Here is a 21,724-nt window from a genome sequence, read left to right on the forward strand (position 1 = left end):
GCCAACCAGTTTGTGATATTTTGTTTTGTTGGGTCCGTCTCAAAAAAAAAAAAAAAAAATATATATATATATATAAAAACTAGGTACTTGCTGAGAGCACATCTGGAATCACTTTATCCTGAAACTGTTGTATAATGAGGTGCTAACATGCCCAACTACGGCTTGCCTCCCCCTGAAATGTGTGTGTGTGTGTCCTGGACTTAACCCTCTTCCAGTAGCGAGTTCAAATTCCAGAACAGCTTGTCCAGGGATCATGTTGGCAGGAATGTGCTTGTCTTGGAAGCCTGTGAACCAAAATATGATCATCCTTAAGAAAAGCACATCCTGCAGATAATAGGGACTGGCTAGTTGGTGTTCTCATGTCACAAAACTGTGGGTTTCATATTCTTACTCTCTTTCCAATATCAAGTCCATATTATCTTCAGCACTGCTTGTGAAACAAAAGGCAATAAGCAAGAAGTTGTAACAAATCCTAACAAAACAGCAAACAAACCAAGATTTGAGGAGTTGCAATCTGGGAAACAGAGGGTCAATTTTTCACAACGGCATTGATGGAGCCCATGAACTTACCACAGATTTTATGGTCTGTCAATTCACAAATTTTCTGGTGAAAACAGATACCTATAACAAAAATAATAATAATTACATTGACTAATTTCCATGACAGGACATGAGTGGAATGAAAAGGGAGAAGATCTGAGTTCTACCACCAATCTGGCCACTAACCAGCAATTCAACCAGCGATAAGTCATTTCCTGTCTGGCCTCAGATGTATTCATCCATAAAATAAGAAGAATTGTCAGATAATCTCTAAAATTTTTCCAGTTTAAATATATTTTATGACAAAGTTTTTTTTACCTAACCTCAAATATGCATGCGTATGCTCATGTTATTGTTATCTCAATGTGTATGCATATGCTCATATTCATCCACACACACACACACACAGCGAGAGAGAGAGAGAGAGAGAGAGAGAGAGAGAGAGAGAGGGAGGGGGGGGGGGAGGGAGAGAGGGAGAGAGGGGGAGAGAGAATAAATCCAATCTATTGAAGATTAAACCAGGCATGAAAATCCAGATGCTGCTGTACACTTCAGAGACGATTCTTTGGTTATCGTTTCTTCCTTGTATAAACAAGGGTGTGGGGGGCTCATTGAGACAGGCCTTGAGTTCCCATCACTTACACCTTTTAGTCTCTCTCATTTCCTCTCTTCTTAACCACTGCCATACCAAAAGAGGTACAGTTTAGTGCCGAAGTTTGCAAAACTAAAAAATGATACCATTGTTTGATTCTTCATTCTTCGATGCCACTCTCAACCTTTTGTACTTGGAGAAACATAGCTATTTTCACATTTAAATGTTATTTATTTTAGTATATTATGAGTCAGTTATTACTTTTAAATATATTGACTATTTTTTTAAGGTGGAGTTTCGCTCTTGTCACCCAGGCTGAAGTGCAATGGTGTGATCTCAGCTCACTGCAACCTCCAACTCCCGGGTTCAAGTGATTCTCCTGCCTCAGCCTCCCCAGGAGCTGTGATTACAGGCGCATGCCACTACACCTGGCTAATTTTTGTATTTTTTAGTAGAGACGGGGTTTCACCATGTTGGTCAGGCTGGTCTCAAACTCCTGACCTTGTGATCCATCCGCCTTGGCCTCCCAAAGTGCTGGGATTACAGATGTGAGCCACCACACCTGACACATGGCCTAGTTTTTAAGATTTCAGTCTTAATTTCTACTATAAATATCAACAGATACAGTCCACATAAACAAAACTCTTTGTAGTCCTCAATACTTTTTAAGACTGCAAGGGGATCCTGAGACCAGAAAGTTTGGGAATTGCTGATGTTGCAGTTAACGTGACAAACTCCAGATCTAGCTGCCTGAGTTAAAATGTCACTTGTATCACTTAGGAGTGGTGTGGCACTGAGTACAGTTGCTTAGTTCTGTGCCTCAGTTGGGGATAATAACAATAATAGTACTGAACCTATAGGGTCATGATAAGGCTTAAATGAACTGATACATGTACCATGCTTAGAACTGTTGTTAGCCAACATTCTTTTTGGTGCTCTTCACCTATCTCCACTCCCCTGTGGTTTGCTCGGTTTGGTTTGATTTGGTCTGGTCTTACTACTGCTGCCTCTCCATTTGACTGGCAAAGTGTGACTGGCATTGCTTCACCAGGGGCTAAACGGCATCACTGTCCAGGCTCCTTCATAACCACAGCCACACATTCCCACTCCTGTGCTGCAGCACCCAGCTGTACTTTGAATTTGCCCTTTACAGAGGCTCCATCAGCAAAAGACAACTGGAAAATCAAAGTAAGCAATGCTAAGTTTTTTAAAAACACGCTATGTCAGATGAATTAGAATGTATAGTCAAAACTTTAGCCTTCTGAAAAAATCAATAAAAGAGAGGAAGTAGAGAGAAAATGCAAACAATTACATTCATTCCTTAAAGGAAAAGGTGGTATTTACCCAAGCTCCCTGCAATTTGAACTATGGTTTCACAACTTTCCATCTCTTTTTTAAAATCTCTCTTCAATATCCCCGAGCAGCCTCCTCCCACCTGGCCAATAACCCTCAGGCCGTTAACTTGCTTTAAAAAATATGATGGACAAGATTCTGATCACATGCACATGACTGATGGCCATTTGATCTTCCCAGGGAGTACTGAAGTTTTATGAGCATTTATGATCATAATCCCTTGCATTTATATTCATTTTCTAATTTATACTTTGACATAAATTTTTCTTTAATTCTTGGCACTCAGTGTGCTGTTATTCCATTTAACAGTTTGAAAAACTGAGGCTCAGAGAAGCTAGCAAACTTCCCCAAAGTCTCAAAACTTTGTATTGACAGAACTAAAATTGAAGCATGAATGAAATGGGAAAATTTTTAAAGACTGAAGGACTTGAGGGAAATGCACACAGCAGGGAGGGGTGAGGCATGCTGGGGGTGGGGGAGGTGAAACTAAGCTATTTCTGTCAGGGGATTACTTAAGCAAATCTGCTCTACAGTGGAAATAACCTCTACTAATTCCCCCAGAGTTTTACACAGCCTCTTTATTGCCTCCATAGCTCAAACTATACATTCTCTGAGACTCGTATTTATTTATTTTTTATACACTAATTTGTTTATACATGGATACCTTGGTGGTACTGTTCTAAGAAGGATTTTAAAGAAGGTACATATTTTATATTTAACCTATGGCTGCTTCTGAATAGACTGTTTGTAAATTGAGAACTGTCTGTATTGCATGTGTGATGTCATTAAATATATATTTGGTCTGTCCAAAACTATCTGGCATTTGTCCTTTACCAACATTACTGAGTATTTTAGTTTCTCAATCATGCGAGCTTAAAAAGCACAGCCAAATCTAATGAATGTCAAACTTGTGTAGTGACTCAAGTTGATTTCAGTATGTTTAAACAGAAAAAAAATAAGATTCACAAAGGATCAATTGGAATGAGCATTCACCTTAAAGGAATGCAAAAAGGAATCCTTTTGAACCATCCGCTCTCCTGAATATGTTTAAATTTGCATTAATTTAAGCACAACTGCTAAGGAAAAAATGTTTATTATATATGAAATATTTAGTCATTAAAAGTAATGGCAAAAACCGCAATTGACTTTTGCACCAACCTAATAACAGACACCTGGAATATGAGTGTGATGTTCTTTGTATGTAAGGATGCTAAGGCTAAGCTAACTAAAATATCTTCTTTTACCTGCTTTTTTTTCCCCCTTTGGTAATTTATCAGCCCTGTCCAATAATACTTTCTACAACAATGGAAACATCTATGTCAGTGCTATACATTTTTCAATAAAGTAATAAAATTAATTTTATTTAAGTAGTCACATGTGGCTACTGAGCAATTAAAATGTACTCCTGAAGAATTTTATTAATTTTAATTCATTTGAATAGCCAAGTGACTAGTGATTTCGTATTGAACAGAACAATTACAAGGTCTCTTTTAGTCAAAAAAAAAAAAAAAAATCCTATGATTCTATCATTCTAAAGACACCAAATTGTGAGGCCAGAATTAAGGTTGGGATTATTAAATCTCTGACCATTAATGGATGCTGAAATAAAGTTAGCTAATTGGACATACAATTTTACAGAGAATGTTTTTATTCTTAATAAACATCAAAAAACTATTATGTGCGAAATAACGTGTGGGTCAGTGGGATATATACAGACCAAGATTGAAACACGGTTCCTGATAAATCTCAATTCAGTACATGCTAACAAGACACGGCTGACCAATTGTGTAAGCTCATGCTTTTAACAAGTATTGCTTAGCTCAATAACTCCCATAACTCTAGGACAAACAACTGTCCTGAGCCCTGGGGACACGCTGTTGCCTGACAAATGCCAGCTCTTCCGGGTACCTACGCTCCTCGGAAGCACAGCCAGGTGAACAGGCCACGAGAATACAGAGTGGTCAGTACAACTAGGAGCAGACCTTGGGTGCCACATGAACAGACAAAAGAGGCTTCTAAGTCAGTCTTGGCTAGACAGGGAAGGTTTCAAGTGCAGAAAAGAAGGTTCAAGAAGAAAAAAAACAGTAGTATCTTGCTATCAAATATATTTAGGTTTCTTTTGGAAATTTCCTTTTCATTTGGCATTGTGTCATCGCCCTTTCAAGGGTATTCACTTCTTGAGTACATTTCAATCAATATATATTTATCGAACCCTGAAGACTAAAGAACCTCATCGTCATTTTCCTGGAGGATTCACCATTTGCTCGGGGCTAAAGGTCTATGAAGATAACCCTTTCTCCTGAGAAAAAAATAAGTTCTTAAGTCAAATATTTCAATAATCTACCAAGTAGGAAAAATGTAACATTGCCTTGGATGCATGTTAGACTTCCCAGTCTGGGGTCAAATTCCACTTCCTCCTCTTAAAGAACGAATAGCCTCAGGCAAGTTATCTAACTTTTCCAAGGATCAATTTTCTCATGGGTAAAAGGTAAGAATAATGGGGTAAGAACAGCCCTTACCTCAGAGTTGATTAGAGAAACGAATATGCACATATTTATAAAAGCCTTAAAATAGTGCGTCCCCTAAGCTTTATAAGAGGATTACTACTCTTTTTAATTATAATAATTCTAATTGCAGAAACCTATAAGAAAATAATACACAGTTCTGGCAGGAAGAAGTTAAAACAAATATGAAAAATAAGAGATATTCAGAAACTTCAGCAGCTCCCTTCTGTCCTATGCCTCAAGGTACCAGAGAGGGAAAAAGACCCCCCAGGAGAAGCTGTGAGGAAACCTGAACTGCAAACCCACCACGCTGTCTTTCTGGGAAAGGCAGTTGGTAAACAAACATGTGAACTCTATTTCAGGCTAGTATGTTTTTTCATTTGCTTCCAAGACTTTGATGGAATGACTTGAGAGGAAAAGTTGACAATTACTAGAATGAACCTAAAAGGACACGAGAGATGAAACGGTTGTAGTATTTTTGAAATAAATGTTTCCTTGCAAGAGCAGAGTCATAGGCGGGGTGTCTGTGTAATGTCTACTCAACACAGCGGAAGGGTAAAAGGAAATCTTGGTATTCCGATTTCTAAGTCTTAGTGGGGAACCATATGGAAGCAACTGCACGCCAAATCCCATGCTCACCGAAGCTTCAAGGATTACCTCGTGGGTCTGGGGGTTTAATCTGACAACTCCTAGTGCCCTCGGGACTTTCCGGGCACAGAGAACGGGCCGCGACTGCACCCCCTGCGTCCTTCCTGGGTAGCAGGCTTTCCACAGCTACAGTTCTCCACGTCAGCAGCCACGTACACAAGCGCAGGCAGCTGCCTACAGGGCGTGCCCGCTTCCCACCGTGCACTCTCCCAGACAGGGCATCCCTGCACCGCCCGGCGCGTTCGCGAAAACTCCGCGTGGCCTCCAGGCGCCTAACGCCTGGGGCTCTCTAGGTTTTCCACGACGCAGGCGACCGTGGCTGGCGCGCACCCGGCGGCCTCCCAGCTTGCCCAGGCTGGACTGGAGGGGGCGTTTCGGGGCCCCAGACCCCAACACATCGGGGCGGAAGGGCCCAGGTACCTGCTGGCGCCTCCGCACCTCCTCGTCCCCTCTACTCCCCTCCTGCCTCTCCCCACACCCTTCCTTCCTCATCCTACTCCTCCTCAACCTACTTCTTCTCCTCCTCCCAGCTCCCCTCAGACTAGGAGTCCGCGCGCGGGATCGGGAAGCCGCGCCGGGTGAATCACCGTCACGTGGTCGCGGGCGCGCAGAGGCGGGCTGCGCCTGGGCTGCCCTGGCGCTCGGAGCTTTAGTGGAAAATTTCCGGAGACCTACTGGGGCTGCGCGCCGCAGGCCCCGCCTCCCCGCGCCTTCGCTTCTCCCCTCCTTCGCCCCCTCCCTTCTCCTTCTCCTTCTTCTTGCCCTTCCCCAGCCGTTTTCCGGCCCCGACCGGCCCCGACATTGCGGAGGTTCCTTTCTCTCCTGGGAACGGCGCAGTGCACGCCCCGCCCATTGCAGCCCCCCAGGCTGGCGCCGCCCGAGCCGTTTGCTCTGGGGCCGCCAGCCCTCGCTTCCTTCGCGCCGCTCCAAGCCGCCACGCGGCCTTGCCCCCGACCTTGCGTGTAATCGGCTGGCATCCTGAGAGGCCAGGAGCGGCGTCCTGGCGCCTCAGCCTTAGTCTCTGGGGCGCCGCGCCCCCGCCGCCCAGCCCCGCCACCTCCGTTCCGCCTTGAGTGGGACCCCCCACACCTCCGGGGCGGAATGTGAAACAAAGGGAGAAGACGGTGACGATGGGCGTCTCGTCTTCTCATTTAAAATTACTGCACCGCCTTCTGAACAAAGCACATGCACAGCCCAATTGTGTTTTACCCACTCCCGCTTACCCGCTGAGAAAATAAGCTACTTTCCCTATCCCATAACATTCTCCACTTCGTTTTCCCAGCCACGAACAAAATTCAGCCCTGAGACAGAAACTTTGAGGAGTTCGTTGACCTCATTCATGTAGAGGTGACAAACGGTTACACAACAAAATTGTTTAACCTAAAGGGGATGTGTTGTGTGCGTGGTTCACCTCAAGAAAACACACATTTATCTGTTTCAGCAACTAGTTGGCCTTGGACTGTCAGCCAGGTTCTTGTCGTTGAATAGGGTGGGAGGTTGAAAAGTGGCATTAGCGCCACGTGTCCCAAGACGAAATGACTTGGAACCGGAAGCAGGTGACTTAATCAGTCACAAAGTGCCAAAGATGTCAGCTAAAACAGTGGGAGCTTTACTTGAGTAAAGATCTCAGAACCAAGCCCAGATATGAGATGCTTCCCATCTAAGAACCAGAATTGCAGGTATGTTAATTTTAATAAATCCTTATTTCAGTATCTTAGCCCTGGGCAAAGAAAGATCCGGAAACTAACTGAAAGCAAAGAATGTAGGTCCATCGTGGCCTATGAGTGCTTTGGGTAAATCACATTGATTCAGTCGCTGTCATTTCTCTTTAGACAAAATACAACAAGTATACAAATAAAGGTATTTTTTAATTATCCTATTTTGGGAAATTGTAAGGATCTGAAATTTTTAATTTTTTAAAACAATGGAGCACTTCAATAAAACATACGTTGTCTTTACTAAGAATATACATGGCTTGTTTTCTAGCTTAATTCTTGATTGTTGCTGTGACATTACCACGATCTGAATAACCTTAAGCATGTAGATAAGAACTCATATCTGTGATTTTGCTTTCATATTTCACTTTCCAAGACACTTATTGGTAATTAACAGGTGTCAGTTTACCTAGCCAAAGAACCATTGTCAATAAATCCCTCATCTCTCTTCCATTGTTTTCTTTCACATTCATTAGCATATACTACACCTAGTAAAATGGACCATTCCAGGGTTAAACAAAAAGGCCAGCTGTTACCTGTTGTACCTTCTTGTATCACAAGGTCATTAGTCAAGCTATTCTTTCCCCTCTTTTATTTGGGGAGGAGGTGAGAGAAACAGAGTTCTGATACTAGATCCCTAGAAAGTTCTTCAGTTTTGACAGAATTGAGTATGTTTGTGCTAAAATATCTAAAACTATCTAAATATTTTTAAATTTTGTTGTTGTCGTTGCTGTTTTGAGACGGAGTTTCGCTCTTGTCGCCCAGGCTGGGATGCAATAATGCGATCTCTGCTCACTGCCACCTCCACCTCTTGAGTTCAAGCAATTCTCCTGCCTCCACCTCCCAAATATAGCTGGGATTACAGACACCTGCCACCACGCCCAGCTAATTTTTGTATTTTTAGTAAAGACGAGATCTTGCCATCTTGGCCAGGCTGGTCTCGAACTCCTGACCTCAGGTGATTCACCCTCCTTGACCTCCCAAAGTGTTGGGATTACAGGCATGAACCACCCTGCCCAGCCATATTTCTAAATGTTTTAAACATTGAGTTTCTGCGGGTTCCTTATTTTTCTTTTTCTTGATGAAAAATGTGGTATGCATTTACAAAATACTGATGCTTGCAAATATACGGATTTACAATATAATGTATTTTTTAGGCATTACTGTGTTATCCAGTCCTGGCCAATGGGATCTGAGACAACAATAATAGCACTTCCAGGAAATGTTATCTCTCATAATAAAATTAACTTACAAGAATGACACTCCTTTCTTTTGCAATGGATGTGGTCCTGTCTGCCTATGACCCCTAAGAGCACCGCAGCCAACATGTGACCACAATGGGAGACATCCTCAGCATGTTGAAGAAGGCAAAGTCAAAAAATAATGAGCATTAGGCCGGGCGCGGTGGCTCACGCCTGTAATCCCAGCACTTTGGGAGGCCGAGGTGGGTGGATCACGAGGTCAAGAGATCGAGACCATCCTGGTCAACATGGTGAAACCCCGTCTCTACTAAAAATACGAAAATTAGCTGGGCATGGTGGCGCATGCCTGTAATCCCAGCTACTCAGGAGGCTGAGGCAGGAGAATTGCCTGAACCCAGGAGGCGGAGGTTGCGGTGAGCCGAGATCGCGCCATTGCACTCCAGCCTGGGTAACAAGAGTGAAACTCCGTCTAAAAAATAATAATAATAATAATAATAATAATGAGCATTTTGTCATGAAGGCAGGTATCAAGGCCAAGAATTAACCCCAGAACTGCACTCTCTACAGACTTCTTCTTATGTGATGTAGTGTCATTATATAAGCCACTTTGGATTGCATATTGTGTTTATTGCCATAAAAAGTTTTCTGGCTGGGCACAGTGGCTCATGCCTATAATCCAGCACTTTGAGAAACTGAGGTGGATGGATTGCTTGAGCACAGGAGTTTGAGATCAGCCTGGGCAACTTGGCTGAAACTCTGTCTCTACAAAAAATTAGCCCAGCCAGGTGTGCCCTGTGCCTGTAGTCCCAGCTCCACAGGAGACTGAGGTGGGAGGATCACCTGAACCTGGGCTCTCTGATCACGCAGCTGCATTCCAGCTTGGGTGACTGAGTGAGACCCTGTCTCAAAAAATAAAATAAAATTTTTGCTGCTGACAACCTCTCTGTGGTAGCCAGCCTCCAAGATGGCCCCTAATGATGCTTACCTTCTGGTATTCAACCCCTTGTAGGGTCCCCTTATATGTCGAATCAGAGCTTCCCTTTGCGACTGATAGAATATGGGAGAAATGATAAAGTGTGACTTCCAAGGCTAGTTCATAAAGGCATTGCAGCTTCTGCCTTGATCTCTCTTGGCTAACTTGCTCTGGGATAAGCCAGCTGCCATTTCACGAAGACATTCAGTCAGGCTTGTGTAGACACCTTCTTGGAGAGGAACCAACTGGCCAGCACTGACTTGCAAACATGTGAGTGACCTTGGAAGATCCTGCAGTCCCAGTCATGCTATCAGATAACTATAACCCTTTGACATCTGACTGCAGCCTCATAAAAGACTTCAGCCAAAACACCCAACTGAGCTGCTTTTGAATTCCTGATTCAGAGACACTTTGAGAGATAATAAATTATTGTTGCTTTCAGACACTAAGTCTTGTAATAATTTGTTACATAGTAATTGATATCTAATAGAGTATCCATCAACACCAGAAAAACATGCCAAAGTCAGCAAAGTGCTCACAGAGTACATACTATTGCTTTAGACTTGACAGCTATCTCACAAAGATTAAATAAAACCATTCAATTATCAGGCACTTTCTAAATGTGATCCCAAGAATAAAAGATACAATTGATAAGAAAAAGAAAAAAAGAGACTAGAATTTGCTCCGACACTTGGAAAGATTAATATTAAAAATATGGAAATGCAACCATGTGGATGATTCTCAAGGACATTATGCTAAGTAGAAAAATGTCATGCACAGAAAGACAAATCACATGATCTTATTTGTATGTGGAGTCTAAAACAGTCAAACTCACAGACGTAAAGAATAGAATGATGGTTACCAAAGGCTGAGGGAGTGGAGGGGAGGAGGTTTGGGGAAATGTTGGTCAAACGATAACAAAATTTCAGTTAGATAGGAGGAATAAGTTCAAGAGCTCTATTGTACAACATGGTGACTATAGTTAATAACAATATATTGTATTTTGAAAATTGCTAATAGGTTTTAACTGTTCTCACCACAAAAAATAAGTATGTGAAGCAATGCATATGTTAATTAGCTCGATTTAACCATTCCACAGTGTATATATATTTCAAAACATCTTGTTGTACATGTTAAATACAATTTTTTTTTTTTTTTTTTTTGAGACGGAGTTTCGCTCTTGTTACCCAGGCTGGAGTGCAATGGCGCGATCTCGGCTCACCGCAACCTCCGCCTCCTGGGTTCAGGCAATTCTGCCTCAGCCTCCTGAGTAGCTGGGATTACAAGCACGCGCCACCATGCCCAGCTAATTTTTTGTATTTTTAGCAGAGATGGGGTTTCACCATGTTGACCAGGATGGTCTCGATCTGTTGACCTCGTGATCCACCCACCTCGGCCTCCCAAAGTGCTGGGATTACAGGCGTGAGCCACCGCACCCGGCCGATAAATACAATTTTTATTAGTCAATTTTAAACATTCTATTATTCTCTAATCTTCACCATGGGAGGGGGAAAAATTAAGTTAAATTAAATAAATAAGAAAATATGGAAGTCATTGGAATAAGGGGAAGAGTGTGGTTTGAAGGGAGACAGAGGAAAGGAAAAGTAATTTCATTCTCTCTCCACAATGCCAGAGTTCACACTTGAATTTTGAAAAACTCTGTCCTAGGACAAAGGAGTGGGGCTGTGTACATAACAAAGGGGCATTTAATTAGGTAAAACAAAGCCATTAGAAAGCAAGCCTTGGAATTCATCCTTATGCTTGTGTCTTACAAAAGACCGGGTCTGAAATGCCAGGCGTGGTGGCCAGCGCCTGTAATCCCAGCTACAGGGAGGCTGAAGCACAAGAATTGCTTGAACCAGAGAGACGGAGGTTGCAGTGAGCCAAGATTGCACCACTGCACTCCAGCTTGGGTGACAGAGTGAGGATCTATCTCAAAAAAAAAAAAAAAAAAATAATATTAATATATTAAAAAATTCTCTAACCAAAAAAAAAAAAAAAAAAAAAAAGGAAAGAAAAGAGAAAGAAGCTAGGTCTGAGGAACACAACAACTGTCTTTTCTACCATCACAGCATTGCAACAAATATGGACTCAGAGTTTATTTTGTGCTATGCACTGAAGGAAAAAGTTGAAAGTACTAATTCAACAAGCACTTATTGAACACTTTCTACGTATCAGGCACTGTTTTAGACTCTGAAGATTCATTTGATAATGAGCCAAACCAGTATTTATCTCATGGAGTTAATGTTGCAGAAGATCATAAACAAACAAACAATGTGTTTTCACCCATTGCACTAAAAAATAAAATAGGACAGTGAGGTATGGAGATTGAGTGCAAGGAGCAACTTTTGCTGGAATGGCTGAAGGAGATTTTTTTTTAGTCAGTGGCATTTAAGATAAGATCTAAATGATAAGAAGGGAGCTGCACAAAGATACAGTAGTTCTCCCTTATCTGTTTAAGATACATTTCAAGACCCTCAGTGGATGCCTGAAACTGTGGATAGTACCACACCCTTTACTGCTTTTCAATCTGATTGCCAAGATGGCTATTAAATGACTCACAAGTAGAGAATGAACTGTGAGCACCACGAATGGAAACCCACACATGAGTTAGGCTATGATTCAGGAGAGAGATGACAGTCCCACTAGGGCCAGAGCAATGCAGATGGTGAGAAGTAACAGAATTCTGAATATATGTGGAGGCAGAGCCCTCATGATTTGTTGATGGGTTGGTTATTTGAGGAAAAGAAGGACTCAAGATGGTTCCTTGGTTTGGGGCCTGAGCTCCCTTATGAATCATGGTGTTATTCTAATTTGGAAAGGTTAGAGGAAAGACAGTTTTGATAGAGAAATCAAGAGTTCTGCTTTAGGCAGTAAGGGATCAGATAGATGCCCTTCAGACATAATATATGATAGGTTTCTTCCGGTTCTTGAGAAACTCAAAACTATTTACCCTGCATTTATTCATTCAGCGAATGTATTATCAGGTACTATTTCAGGTGCTGGAGCTAGCAGTGATCAAAGCTGATTAAAAAGCTGCCCTTGTGCACTTACATTCTAGTGAGGGAGACAATAAAAAATTAAATAAATAAACATTTAACATAATTTCAGGTGGTGATCAGTACTATAAAGAAAAAATATTCATATATTCAAAAAATACCCTGTTTTACAAGTAGCTAGACTGGGTGTGATTAGCAAGAGTCTGCCCCAAAAAGACAGTAACATCAAATCTACTATGTAGACAACAGAAAAAGAAGTGTCACCAAAAAAAAGAAATTTATAAAGCACTAAGTTGAAAGCAAAGTGAGATCCGTTTCAAATGGGATCACCAAATAAAGAGGAGTTGATGAAAGTTGTGATAGATAAGCTGGGTTTCAAAGTAAAGATGTAATTTAAATATACAGTGGTAGGGAAGAGAGATATAAAGAACATTCCAAGGGGTAGAAATAGTATAATGGAAAACAGTTTATATTGCGAACACTGAGCAACCTATTTTGGCAAAAGCATAGGGTATATGAAGGGGAATATATTGGTTATTTATTGATGAGTAATAAAATGTGCCAAAACGTAGTGACTTAAAACAATAAACATTTGTTAGCTCTTGCTTCTGTGGGTCAGAAATCTGCGCTGAGCTTATCTGTTCCTCTGGCTAAAGTATTAGCTGGGACTACAGTCATCTCAAAGTTCAAATGGGCAGAATCTGCTTCCAAACTTACTCGTGTGACTGTTGGTAGGCCACAGGTTCTCCCTGGTAGTTGCCAGAAACATCAATTCCTTGACGTGTGGGCCTCTCCATAGGACAGCTCACAAGACGGCAGCTTGTTTCTTTCAAAGCAAATGAAGGAAAGAGCCAGAGTAAGTAAACAAGAGAGCAAGATGGAAGCCATAGTCTGTTTGATTGTTTGTTTTGAGACAGACTTTTACTCTTGTTTCCCAGGCTGGAGTACAATGGCACAATCTCAGCTCAGCACAACCTCTGCCTCCCAGGGTCAAGCAATTCTCCTGCCTCAGCCTTCTAAGTAGCTGGGATTACAGGTGTGCAGCACCATGCCCGGCTAATTTTTGCATTTTTAGTAGAGACAGGGTTTCTCCATGTTGGTCAAGCTGGTCTCAAACTCCCAACTTCAGGTGATCCACCCACTTCAGCCTCCCAAAATGCTGGGATTACAGGTATGAGCCACCATGCCTGCCTATCTTTTATAACCTAGCCTCAGAAGTGACATGCCATCACTTTTGCCAAATAGAAGTGCATCACCAGGTCCAGCCCATATTCAAGGAGACAGGATTACAAATATGTATGAATAACAGAGGTGGGGATTTATTGGGGCTTATCCAGGTGCTGCCTACCACAAGGAATAATGGGAAATAAGATTGAAAATATAGGCTGGGCCAGATCAAAGAAAGCCATAGACTCTAACCTAAGAATGAAATTGGAAATGGAGGGTAAAGAGAAGCAAATTGTATGCATAAGCTCACTTTTGGCAAATTTAAGTGCTGGATAAATAGAATTTTGAGGGTCATCTTAAAACCCAGTTGTTTAACAACAAGTAGAGAAGGTTAACCAATGATAGCCTCTAGGAAACAGAAACACTCTATTTTATGAGGAAATAACGGTCAAAAAATTGTACAGAAGACAGCTATCTACCTTCAATAAATAGTTCTAACAATCTATCCTGACAATGCATTCCTGAAAATCCAGAATTGACAACTGATATTTGTGACAATTTTTCTGTCTCAGGATAGGAAATAAGATTCACTTTCAGTAGCTTTCAAAATTCTTTGACCCTCCTACCCACAGTAAGAAATACATTTTATATCAGCAGTCTCCAACCTTTTTGGCACCAGGGACCGATTTTGTGGAAGACAATTTTTCCACGATTTTCCACGTGGAAAACAATTTTTCCACAAAAAAATTGAGGGAGATGGTTTCAGGATGAAACTGTCCCATCTCAGCTTACCAGGCATTAGATTCTTATAAGGGGTGTGCAACCTAAATCCCTCACACGCGCAGTTCACAATAGGGTTTATGCTCCTATGAAAATCTAATGCCACTGCTCATCTGACAGGAGGTAGGGCTTAGGCTGAATGCTGGCTCAACTGCCTCTCACGTCCTGCTGTGCAGCCCAGTTCTTAACAGGCTCCACACTAGGACCAGTCCACTGCCCAGGGATTGGGGACCCCTGTTTTACATCACCACTCAGAATACACACACATGCACATACATTTATATACATATAATCAAGGTAAAAGATTTACAGAATAATACTTAGTATTACTACATATGGAATACTGATTTTTTAAAAAACATTTATTCTGTTCTACATCGAAGAAAATAAAAAGCTAGCAGTAATCCACTCAATTCACCACTATCCACCAGTTGGTCCCATTCTGAAAGTTTGAAAAATGCTGCTCTTCTAGAACATTAGCTTAGAAATCAAACAAAATTATGGCGCACTGACCAATAGGTATATGGCAATATCATTTCCCAGAAATTGGGTGAGGGCACTGTGTTCAATGCATGTAAGCCCAAAGCAAAACAGTCGTTGCTCAGAGCACAGCAGGCCTCAGTTGGAAGCCTGATGGAGTTAGCAGATGTGCTTCAGTTTGGCCCTGGAAAATGCAAATCAAACTGGTAATAAAAACATGGAAGTTTCACACCCCCCCCTTCTTTTTTTATCATTTACTGTTCAAGTTTTGATCATACAGAGACCAGATGAAAATTGCAGCCCCACCCCCGCCCCTCTCCACACACATTTTGCCCTCAGCTGTACAGGTATTGCGCTTCCCCTAAATTTGTGTTGCAATACAAACCTCCAAAAAGTCCAAAGGACATGAGATTTTCTTGTAGTGCCACTTGCCAGCCATAACTACCAACCCTGAGGGCCTCCTTAGCGCCTCTAACTGGACAGAGGAAATGACCGGAAATTCATCTGTAATGAAAAAGTTGTTTAAGAGGTTTTGATTGTTGTCAGTTGAAACCTGATATAAAGAAACTTCCTGGGACTCCTCACTAACCTACCACTACCAAAATTGTTGTGACAAGAAAAGTGGATTGATTTTACCGGGGAATGCATGTGGAAGAAGATAGTTTTTCAGCCCTAATTGTGTGTCAAATTCCAAACGTGCCCTTCGGAATCTCTTTGGGCAGATGATACTACAAATAGTCTTGAACGATTTTGAGTGCACGACAGCACGGGTTGTTAAAAGTCCGTCACCAAATTGTTTTAGTAAACTGGTACCTGCGAAGATAGGGCTGAGCAGGGAGGGATTAAGGCATGCGGAGCGCTTTCCTGGGCTCAAAGACTAAGCCTTGAGTGATAGCGGAATTTGAGAGAGTGAGAGGAGGTTGGACACTAAAGCAAGAAAGTCTATTATTTAAGACTGGCCTGACCAGAGTGGAAGGTTTGGAGTAGGGAACGCAAGAGTGTGATGGGGGAAATCAGGACCTCGCTTGTCAATCATAAACCCTGGTGCGGGCGAGGCCACCCAAAGCCTCACGTGCGGCGGAAATAGGCAGTTGTACAGATTTCCTCAGTAAAACATTGAAAGCAAAAATTGTGATCACACCCAGCCCTTTCCTTTATGCCTTGCCCAATTTCTCCCACATCTCCAAAAGGAAGAGAGCAGTAGGTTAAACTTGTTTATTCATTCATTCCACGAACATTTCTCTCTCCTAAGGGGTCTTTGTTTCCAGCAAGGGAGTAAGTCTTGCCTTTCCCGCAGCACCAATTATTCCACAGCGAAGGGGCCCCCTAGTTGCCTGGCTCAGCAAGACCACATCACTACTGAAGGGAAAGGACCAGGCTCCGCAGAAAGCGCCTCAGACCCGCATTCAGACGAAGGCAGTGCCTTTGCCGGGGGCGGCAGTGGTGGGATAAGAGAAGGAATGTGTCAGCGAAGGGAAAACTGGGAACTCCCAAATGGCCTTAGGAGCTCCGGGCACCCCAATGGGGCATCTTTCTAAGGGGTATGGCTTGCTGGCCAAAAGGTAGGCTTTCCCCTAGTCCGGTTTTCCATGGCCGTACAAAAAGGACATCCCGAAACGGAGCTGCCCGCCGACCACCGGCTAGTTTTGAAGAGTGAAAGGAGGTCTAGGTGGAGAAGAATGAACAACAAACCATCAGGACAACGTTGCTGCCTTGGCCCAAGTTTGTGAGACAAAATCCCACTGTAAATCACAAAAATAACAGTCAGGAAAGGGTTTGGTGGGAGGAATGTGTCCCCCAAAAGCAAGGACTGTTGGTGACTCGGACAGGAGACTATTTTAAGGAGATGGCCCCTCTAAGACAACCGGATGTGTTGAGCACCAACCCGGGCTGAAAGGGATAGGCAGGGGAAGCATCTGAGGGTCTCTGAAGACTATCTAGGAGGCTGCAGGTAGTGGGCTTGGGCTTTGCGATTGAGTCTTGGGGGCGCCCACGGGCGGGGCGGGGCTCCTGCGCGGGTCGCAGAGGGAGGGGCAGGGAGGCAGGGCCTCGGGCTGGGCGGGCCGGGGGCGGGGCCCAGGTGGTGTTGATACACAAAGAGAAGGCGCCGGGGCGGCCGCGGCCCCGCCCACTGACGCGTCCCGCGGGTGCCGCTATAACCCGCTGTTCGCAGGGCTGCTCCACAGCCGCGCGACGCCGACGCCCCGGAGCGCCTTTCTCATATTGCCAGCAGCAGTCCGACCACGCGTTCCCGTACGCTAGCGCCTTTCCTTTGACACGGCGGACGCCGGAGGATTGGGGCGGCAATTTGCCACTTCCTTTTTTATTAAAATTATTTTTCCTGCCTATTGTTGGATTTGGGGAAATTTTTCGTTTTTTTATGTTTTGTATTTGAGAAAAACTCACTGAAGACGTTTGCGTGAGGTTTCCGGGGTTCGAGAGCAGAGACCACCGAGGTAACGCGTGCGGGCGGGTAGTCTGGGTAGGGCGCCGGGCCCGGGCGGCCGTGGGGGAGGGGCTCCCGGGAGGGGCCGCGCGGGAACGCGGCCGCTGGGGCCGTTTCCTTTCGAGGCGGGCGTTTTCGGTTGGCCTGGCCAGCCTTCCGTCCTGGCCCGCCGCGCGGGGGTCGCGCCCGCGACGTGGGCAGGAGAGAGGGCGCTGGGCGGGGGCCGCGTGCCTGCCCGGCGCGTAGCCGCATCTTCCCGTTAGGGGGAGGGGAGCCAGCACTGGCCGCGCGGCTCTGCTGCGGCAAGTCTTGTGACTGATTTGCATTCAATAAAAAAATTAAATCCAGGGAACCAGGAATCTGGGGGCGGCGGAGGTGGGCTTGGGCTTTTATTATAGGAGAGGCCAAGATTAGGGAAGACGAGTTGGGAACATTTGACAACCGACGATCGATATTGCATCAGTTTCCTTTCCTGACATAGGAGGGGCCGGCCGAAGCACTCGCGGGCCAGCTGCCTGTAGACGGGTGTGCTTGAAGGCACTGGCGCGCGTGTGTAAACAAACCCTCTGCTCCTGGGGCCCGGGCGTTCGCCCCCCGCGAGAGAGGAGGAGTGTCGGCCCTCTCCGCCTCTTTGGGGGAAGGCTGTCTGCCGCAGAGGCATTTCTCCATGTGGGGGCTCCGGGCAGTAAAGGATAGATTAAGCAGCACTGCTGTTCCAGATGCTAGAAACGGGAAGCCTAGGTTACTTGCACACGAGCCAGGGTCGGGGCCGGATGTGTACCCTGCGTGCCTCTGCACTTCTGGTGCGGCTGGGAAAAAGCAAAACAGCCCCCCTTGCCCCCTCCACTCCGACTCGGGACAATAGAGAAGGTGAAATTCTGAAATCCGCCGGAGTAGGGGGCCTCGGCGGGCGTGGCGCGGTGGTGGGATCATCTTTGTTCTTCGCGACTCAGCCGTCTGTACTTTTCCGCCCCTCGGCGCTCCCCCGCCCCTCGCGCGCGGCTGGTACTTTTCCACTCGCCTGGCCGGGGATGAATCAGCCGCGCTGCGCCTCCCGGCGGCGTCACGTGACCACGGCGGGCTGGCGCTGCGGTCCTGACGCGCCGCCTCTACCTTCGCAGGCGGACTCGCGGTCCGGTGCACCCACCGCCAAGGACAAAAGGAGCCCAGCGCTGTTAGCTGCACCCGATTCCTGCCAGTGCTCAGCATGAAGAAGGCCGAAATGGGAAGGTTCAATATTTCCCCGGATGAAGACAGCAGCAGCTACAGTTCCAACAGCGACTTCAATTACTCCTACCCCACTAAGCAAGCTGCTCTGAAAAGGTGGGAGAAGTTGTAGCACTTTTGAAAAAACGGCTAGCATGGGTTGGGCTCGCGGAGTTACCTAGGACTCTGCTTCCATTGCTTTAATTTGCTATATAGCATTAAGAGGAGATGCGTAATCACTGTAAGAGTAACCGATTATCTTGTTGAAATGACAAGATAGGTCTTGGAAAGTCAACTCCTAGTTAATATTTATACGTTTAAGTAAAGATGTTGTAACAGAACTACGCTGGTGGTGGAGGGTATTTTATATTAAAGCAATCTTGTGTGTAATGATAGATATTTCAATCCAGTTTACAATTATATGTCTTTTGTTTGTTTGTTTTGCAGCCATTATGCAGATGTAGATCCTGAAAACCAGAACTTTTTACTTGAATCGAACTTGGGGAAGAAGAAGTATGAAACAGACTTTGTAAGTTAAAAATAACAGTTTGTCTGTCAGTGGCTTTATGGAGTAAAAGAATAGTTTTACTTTTAGAATTCAAATCTAACTTGCCCAAAGCTGGTTTTCTCCATTTAATTATTGTTATATGTTTGGTTATCGTTTTCCCTCTATGTAGCATCCAGGTACTACTTCCTTTGGAATGTCAGTATTTAATCTGAGCAATGCGATTGTGGGCAGTGGAATCCTTGGGCTTTCTTATGCCATGGCTAATACTGGAATTGCTCTTTTTATGTAAGTATTTGTAAGTAGTGAGTCTGCCATGCAGGGCAGTTACTATGATAAAACATATTTTGGCTCCAGAAACTGAATTTACAGTTGCGGTAGCTGATCGAAAGTTACTTGCTTAAAGTTAAAAGTATGAGAAACTCCCAAAATCTCTTTATTCTAATATATACTGCACAATATGAAGAAAGCCAACTAGAAAAAAATAGGACAGTCCTTAAAACTGACAAATTAAGCCAGAAGTCTTCTAAGTGAGTGGGAATAGTTAAAACTGTAACAGATGCTATATACTGAAAAAGAACTATGGCTAAATCCAGGGTAGCAGGGTAGCTATAAATTTTGTTCTGGCAAATCAGAAGCTTAAAATCCTGATAAGCTCCAAATCAGTTTGGTAAATCGACACAGTTCTTAAGGATCTGTTGCCCCTTACAAGAATAAGGAAAAGAAAGTTCTTCTAAACATATAAGGTGTGGTGGTATTTACCCAGCCTGGAACGTGTTTGTTTTAAGACAAGTGAGTCATGATTTTCTGAACCCTGAAAAGCAATCCATACATGTTTTTTTAATGTTTGCTTTTTTCAGAGCTGTTCGATTGCCACATGCTGTGGCAAAAAATGAATATTTTAATAAATGTTTTTAAATGTTTTCCCCACAATTGCACAGTTAGACTTAATTACTCCTGTGCTTTCCAACATAAATACCTGGATAGACTCTTGGAGGTACAGAAAACTTCAGAGCAGTGGTTCTTAACTATTTTTGGGTCACCGACTCTTGGAGAATGTGATGGAAAAATGTGGATATTTCCAGGGAAAAAAGCACAAAGCAAAAACATTTGCAATCTTGAGTGTGTATTTTTCAGTGATGATTGTGTCATAGCCCTTAAGGTTACCTGTGGACCCCTGGGTAAGGCAATTTCTGTAGAGGATTGTGTAACTTAATACCTTCATTGTACAGATAAGGAAAGCATATGTATGTAGCATGGAATTGTCCCTTTGTGACAGATGTGTTTTACTTAGCTGACTGGTGCCTTCTACTCAAGTTATTTTCTCCAGCCCGATAGAATGTTCATGAAAAGAAAAGCAGACCTTTGCAAAGCTCTGCTTTGTGAAATTCCACACGGAGGTTAAGCCTGGCTTTTTGAGTACTAGGCGCTAGGATTCACTGTGGCTTGCTTCATTAGGATGAGGCTTTTTGAGAACTCTTCCTAAGGTGAAGGACCAGCGATTTACGTAGAATCCTGCAATCTCAAGAGTTTTTAGTGGAGAACCTGAATAGCCTCACTGTTGAATATTTGAAATCCTTGTTAGCACTTGGTATAAAAACTGGAGGCAGTTTTAGAATGCAGCCAGTGTAGTTATAGTAAGAATTTAAATGAGATTAAATGGCACCTCTGTTTCATAAGTGAAGGTCAAATTCTGATATGTTACCCTTGTACCCTTGGAATTATACTTTAATAGGTGCTTATGTGATTGATTTACCATTTTACTAAATGGCTAAGTAATATCAAGATTGCTGAAGTACGTTTTTATTCATCAGTATTTACTTTACATTTAGAGGTATAGAGGTAAATGGGCCAAAAACAACATGGCTGCCATGGTCCACTTCAACAGCTCTAGCTAACCTTTTCAAGGAGAATCAAGCTTGAGGTTGAAAGTGATCTCAAAGGTTATAAAGTCTATCCCTTGTCATTTGAATTTGGTTTGTTTTTAATTAAACCAACTTCTTTACTCCAGTTAGAATTGAGGCTGATAGTGTCACCTCAGACTGACTAGGCCTTGTAAGACTTCTGGCATTTAGAATGATAGCATAAAGCCACTTCCTCTGTTTAACTAATAGACATCAGTTTCTTTGTCAGCACCTTAAATGGTACTGCATGCAAATTGGTCATACAGAATAAAAAAACATACAGCTCTTCTCCTTTGCAGGGTTTTCTGTGAGTTTCCCTGTTTTGTTTTGTTCTTTAAATTTCTTTAAAAAATTAGTCTCCATCTCTTGGCTCTCCTAGGTGGAAGGAAAGTAAAGCTGGAATGAGATAGAACCCTTGATCTAAAGGAAAATTAGGTGACATTAGGGTCCCTTTAGTCACTCTGTGTTACCATATTTTTTTTTATCTTGCTCAATGCAAGTGAAAGGGTCAAGGGAGGAAAGGCTTAGACAGTCAGGCTAATAGCCTTCTTGTTCCAGCATAGACATTGTTTAACCGTGACAATACTGGGCCTGTATTCCTCTCCATGGGGTGCAGTGTAGTACATCATCACAATGGTTAGTTCTCTCATTTGTGCCCAGTTGTTAGTAAAGCTTGTAGTGCTTTACTCTTAAAATGTTAGTATCGTGTT

At 43.5% G+C, this 21,724-nt stretch overlaps 1 protein-coding gene and 1 long non-coding RNA gene across 4 annotated transcripts in view; one reads left to right on the forward strand and one right to left on the reverse strand.

Moving 5' to 3' along the window:
- The window catches only part of LOC108305051, a 10,227-nt gene extending 3,932 nt beyond the window's left edge, over positions 1-6,295 (reverse strand). Inside the window, exons 1-2 of one of the 2 annotated variants that reach the window (XR_001825540.2) lie at positions 6,150-6,295; positions 571-621 (exon numbers count right to left, since the gene is read on the reverse strand). This is a non-coding gene — a long non-coding RNA (uncharacterized LOC108305051). Of the gene's footprint in view, positions 1-570; positions 622-5,646 lie in introns of both variants that reach the window. The other variant, XR_005200374.1, reaches the window with a different exon arrangement.
- A 10,746-nt stretch (positions 6,296-17,041) lies between these two features.
- Positions 17,042-21,724, forward strand: part of SLC38A2 (solute carrier family 38 member 2) — a 14,877-nt gene continuing 10,194 nt past the window's right edge. Inside the window, exons 1-4 of one of the 2 annotated variants that reach the window (XM_017529566.1) lie at positions 17,042-17,409; positions 18,521-18,722; positions 19,053-19,134; positions 19,283-19,398. In XM_017529566.1, the coding sequence (XP_017385055.1) occupies positions 18,607-18,722; positions 19,053-19,134; positions 19,283-19,398 (314 nt within the window). In that variant the 5' untranslated portion in view covers positions 17,042-17,409; positions 18,521-18,606. The remainder of the gene's footprint in view (positions 17,410-18,520; positions 18,723-19,052; positions 19,135-19,282; positions 19,399-21,724) is intronic. The other variant, XM_017529571.2, reaches the window with a different exon arrangement.

This window comes from Cebus imitator, unplaced genomic scaffold, assembly GCF_001604975.1.
Source record: "Cebus imitator isolate Cc_AM_T3 unplaced genomic scaffold, Cebus_imitator-1.0 Scaffold2, whole genome shotgun sequence".
NCBI classification, from domain to species: Eukaryota; Metazoa; Chordata; class Mammalia; order Primates; family Cebidae; genus Cebus; species Cebus imitator.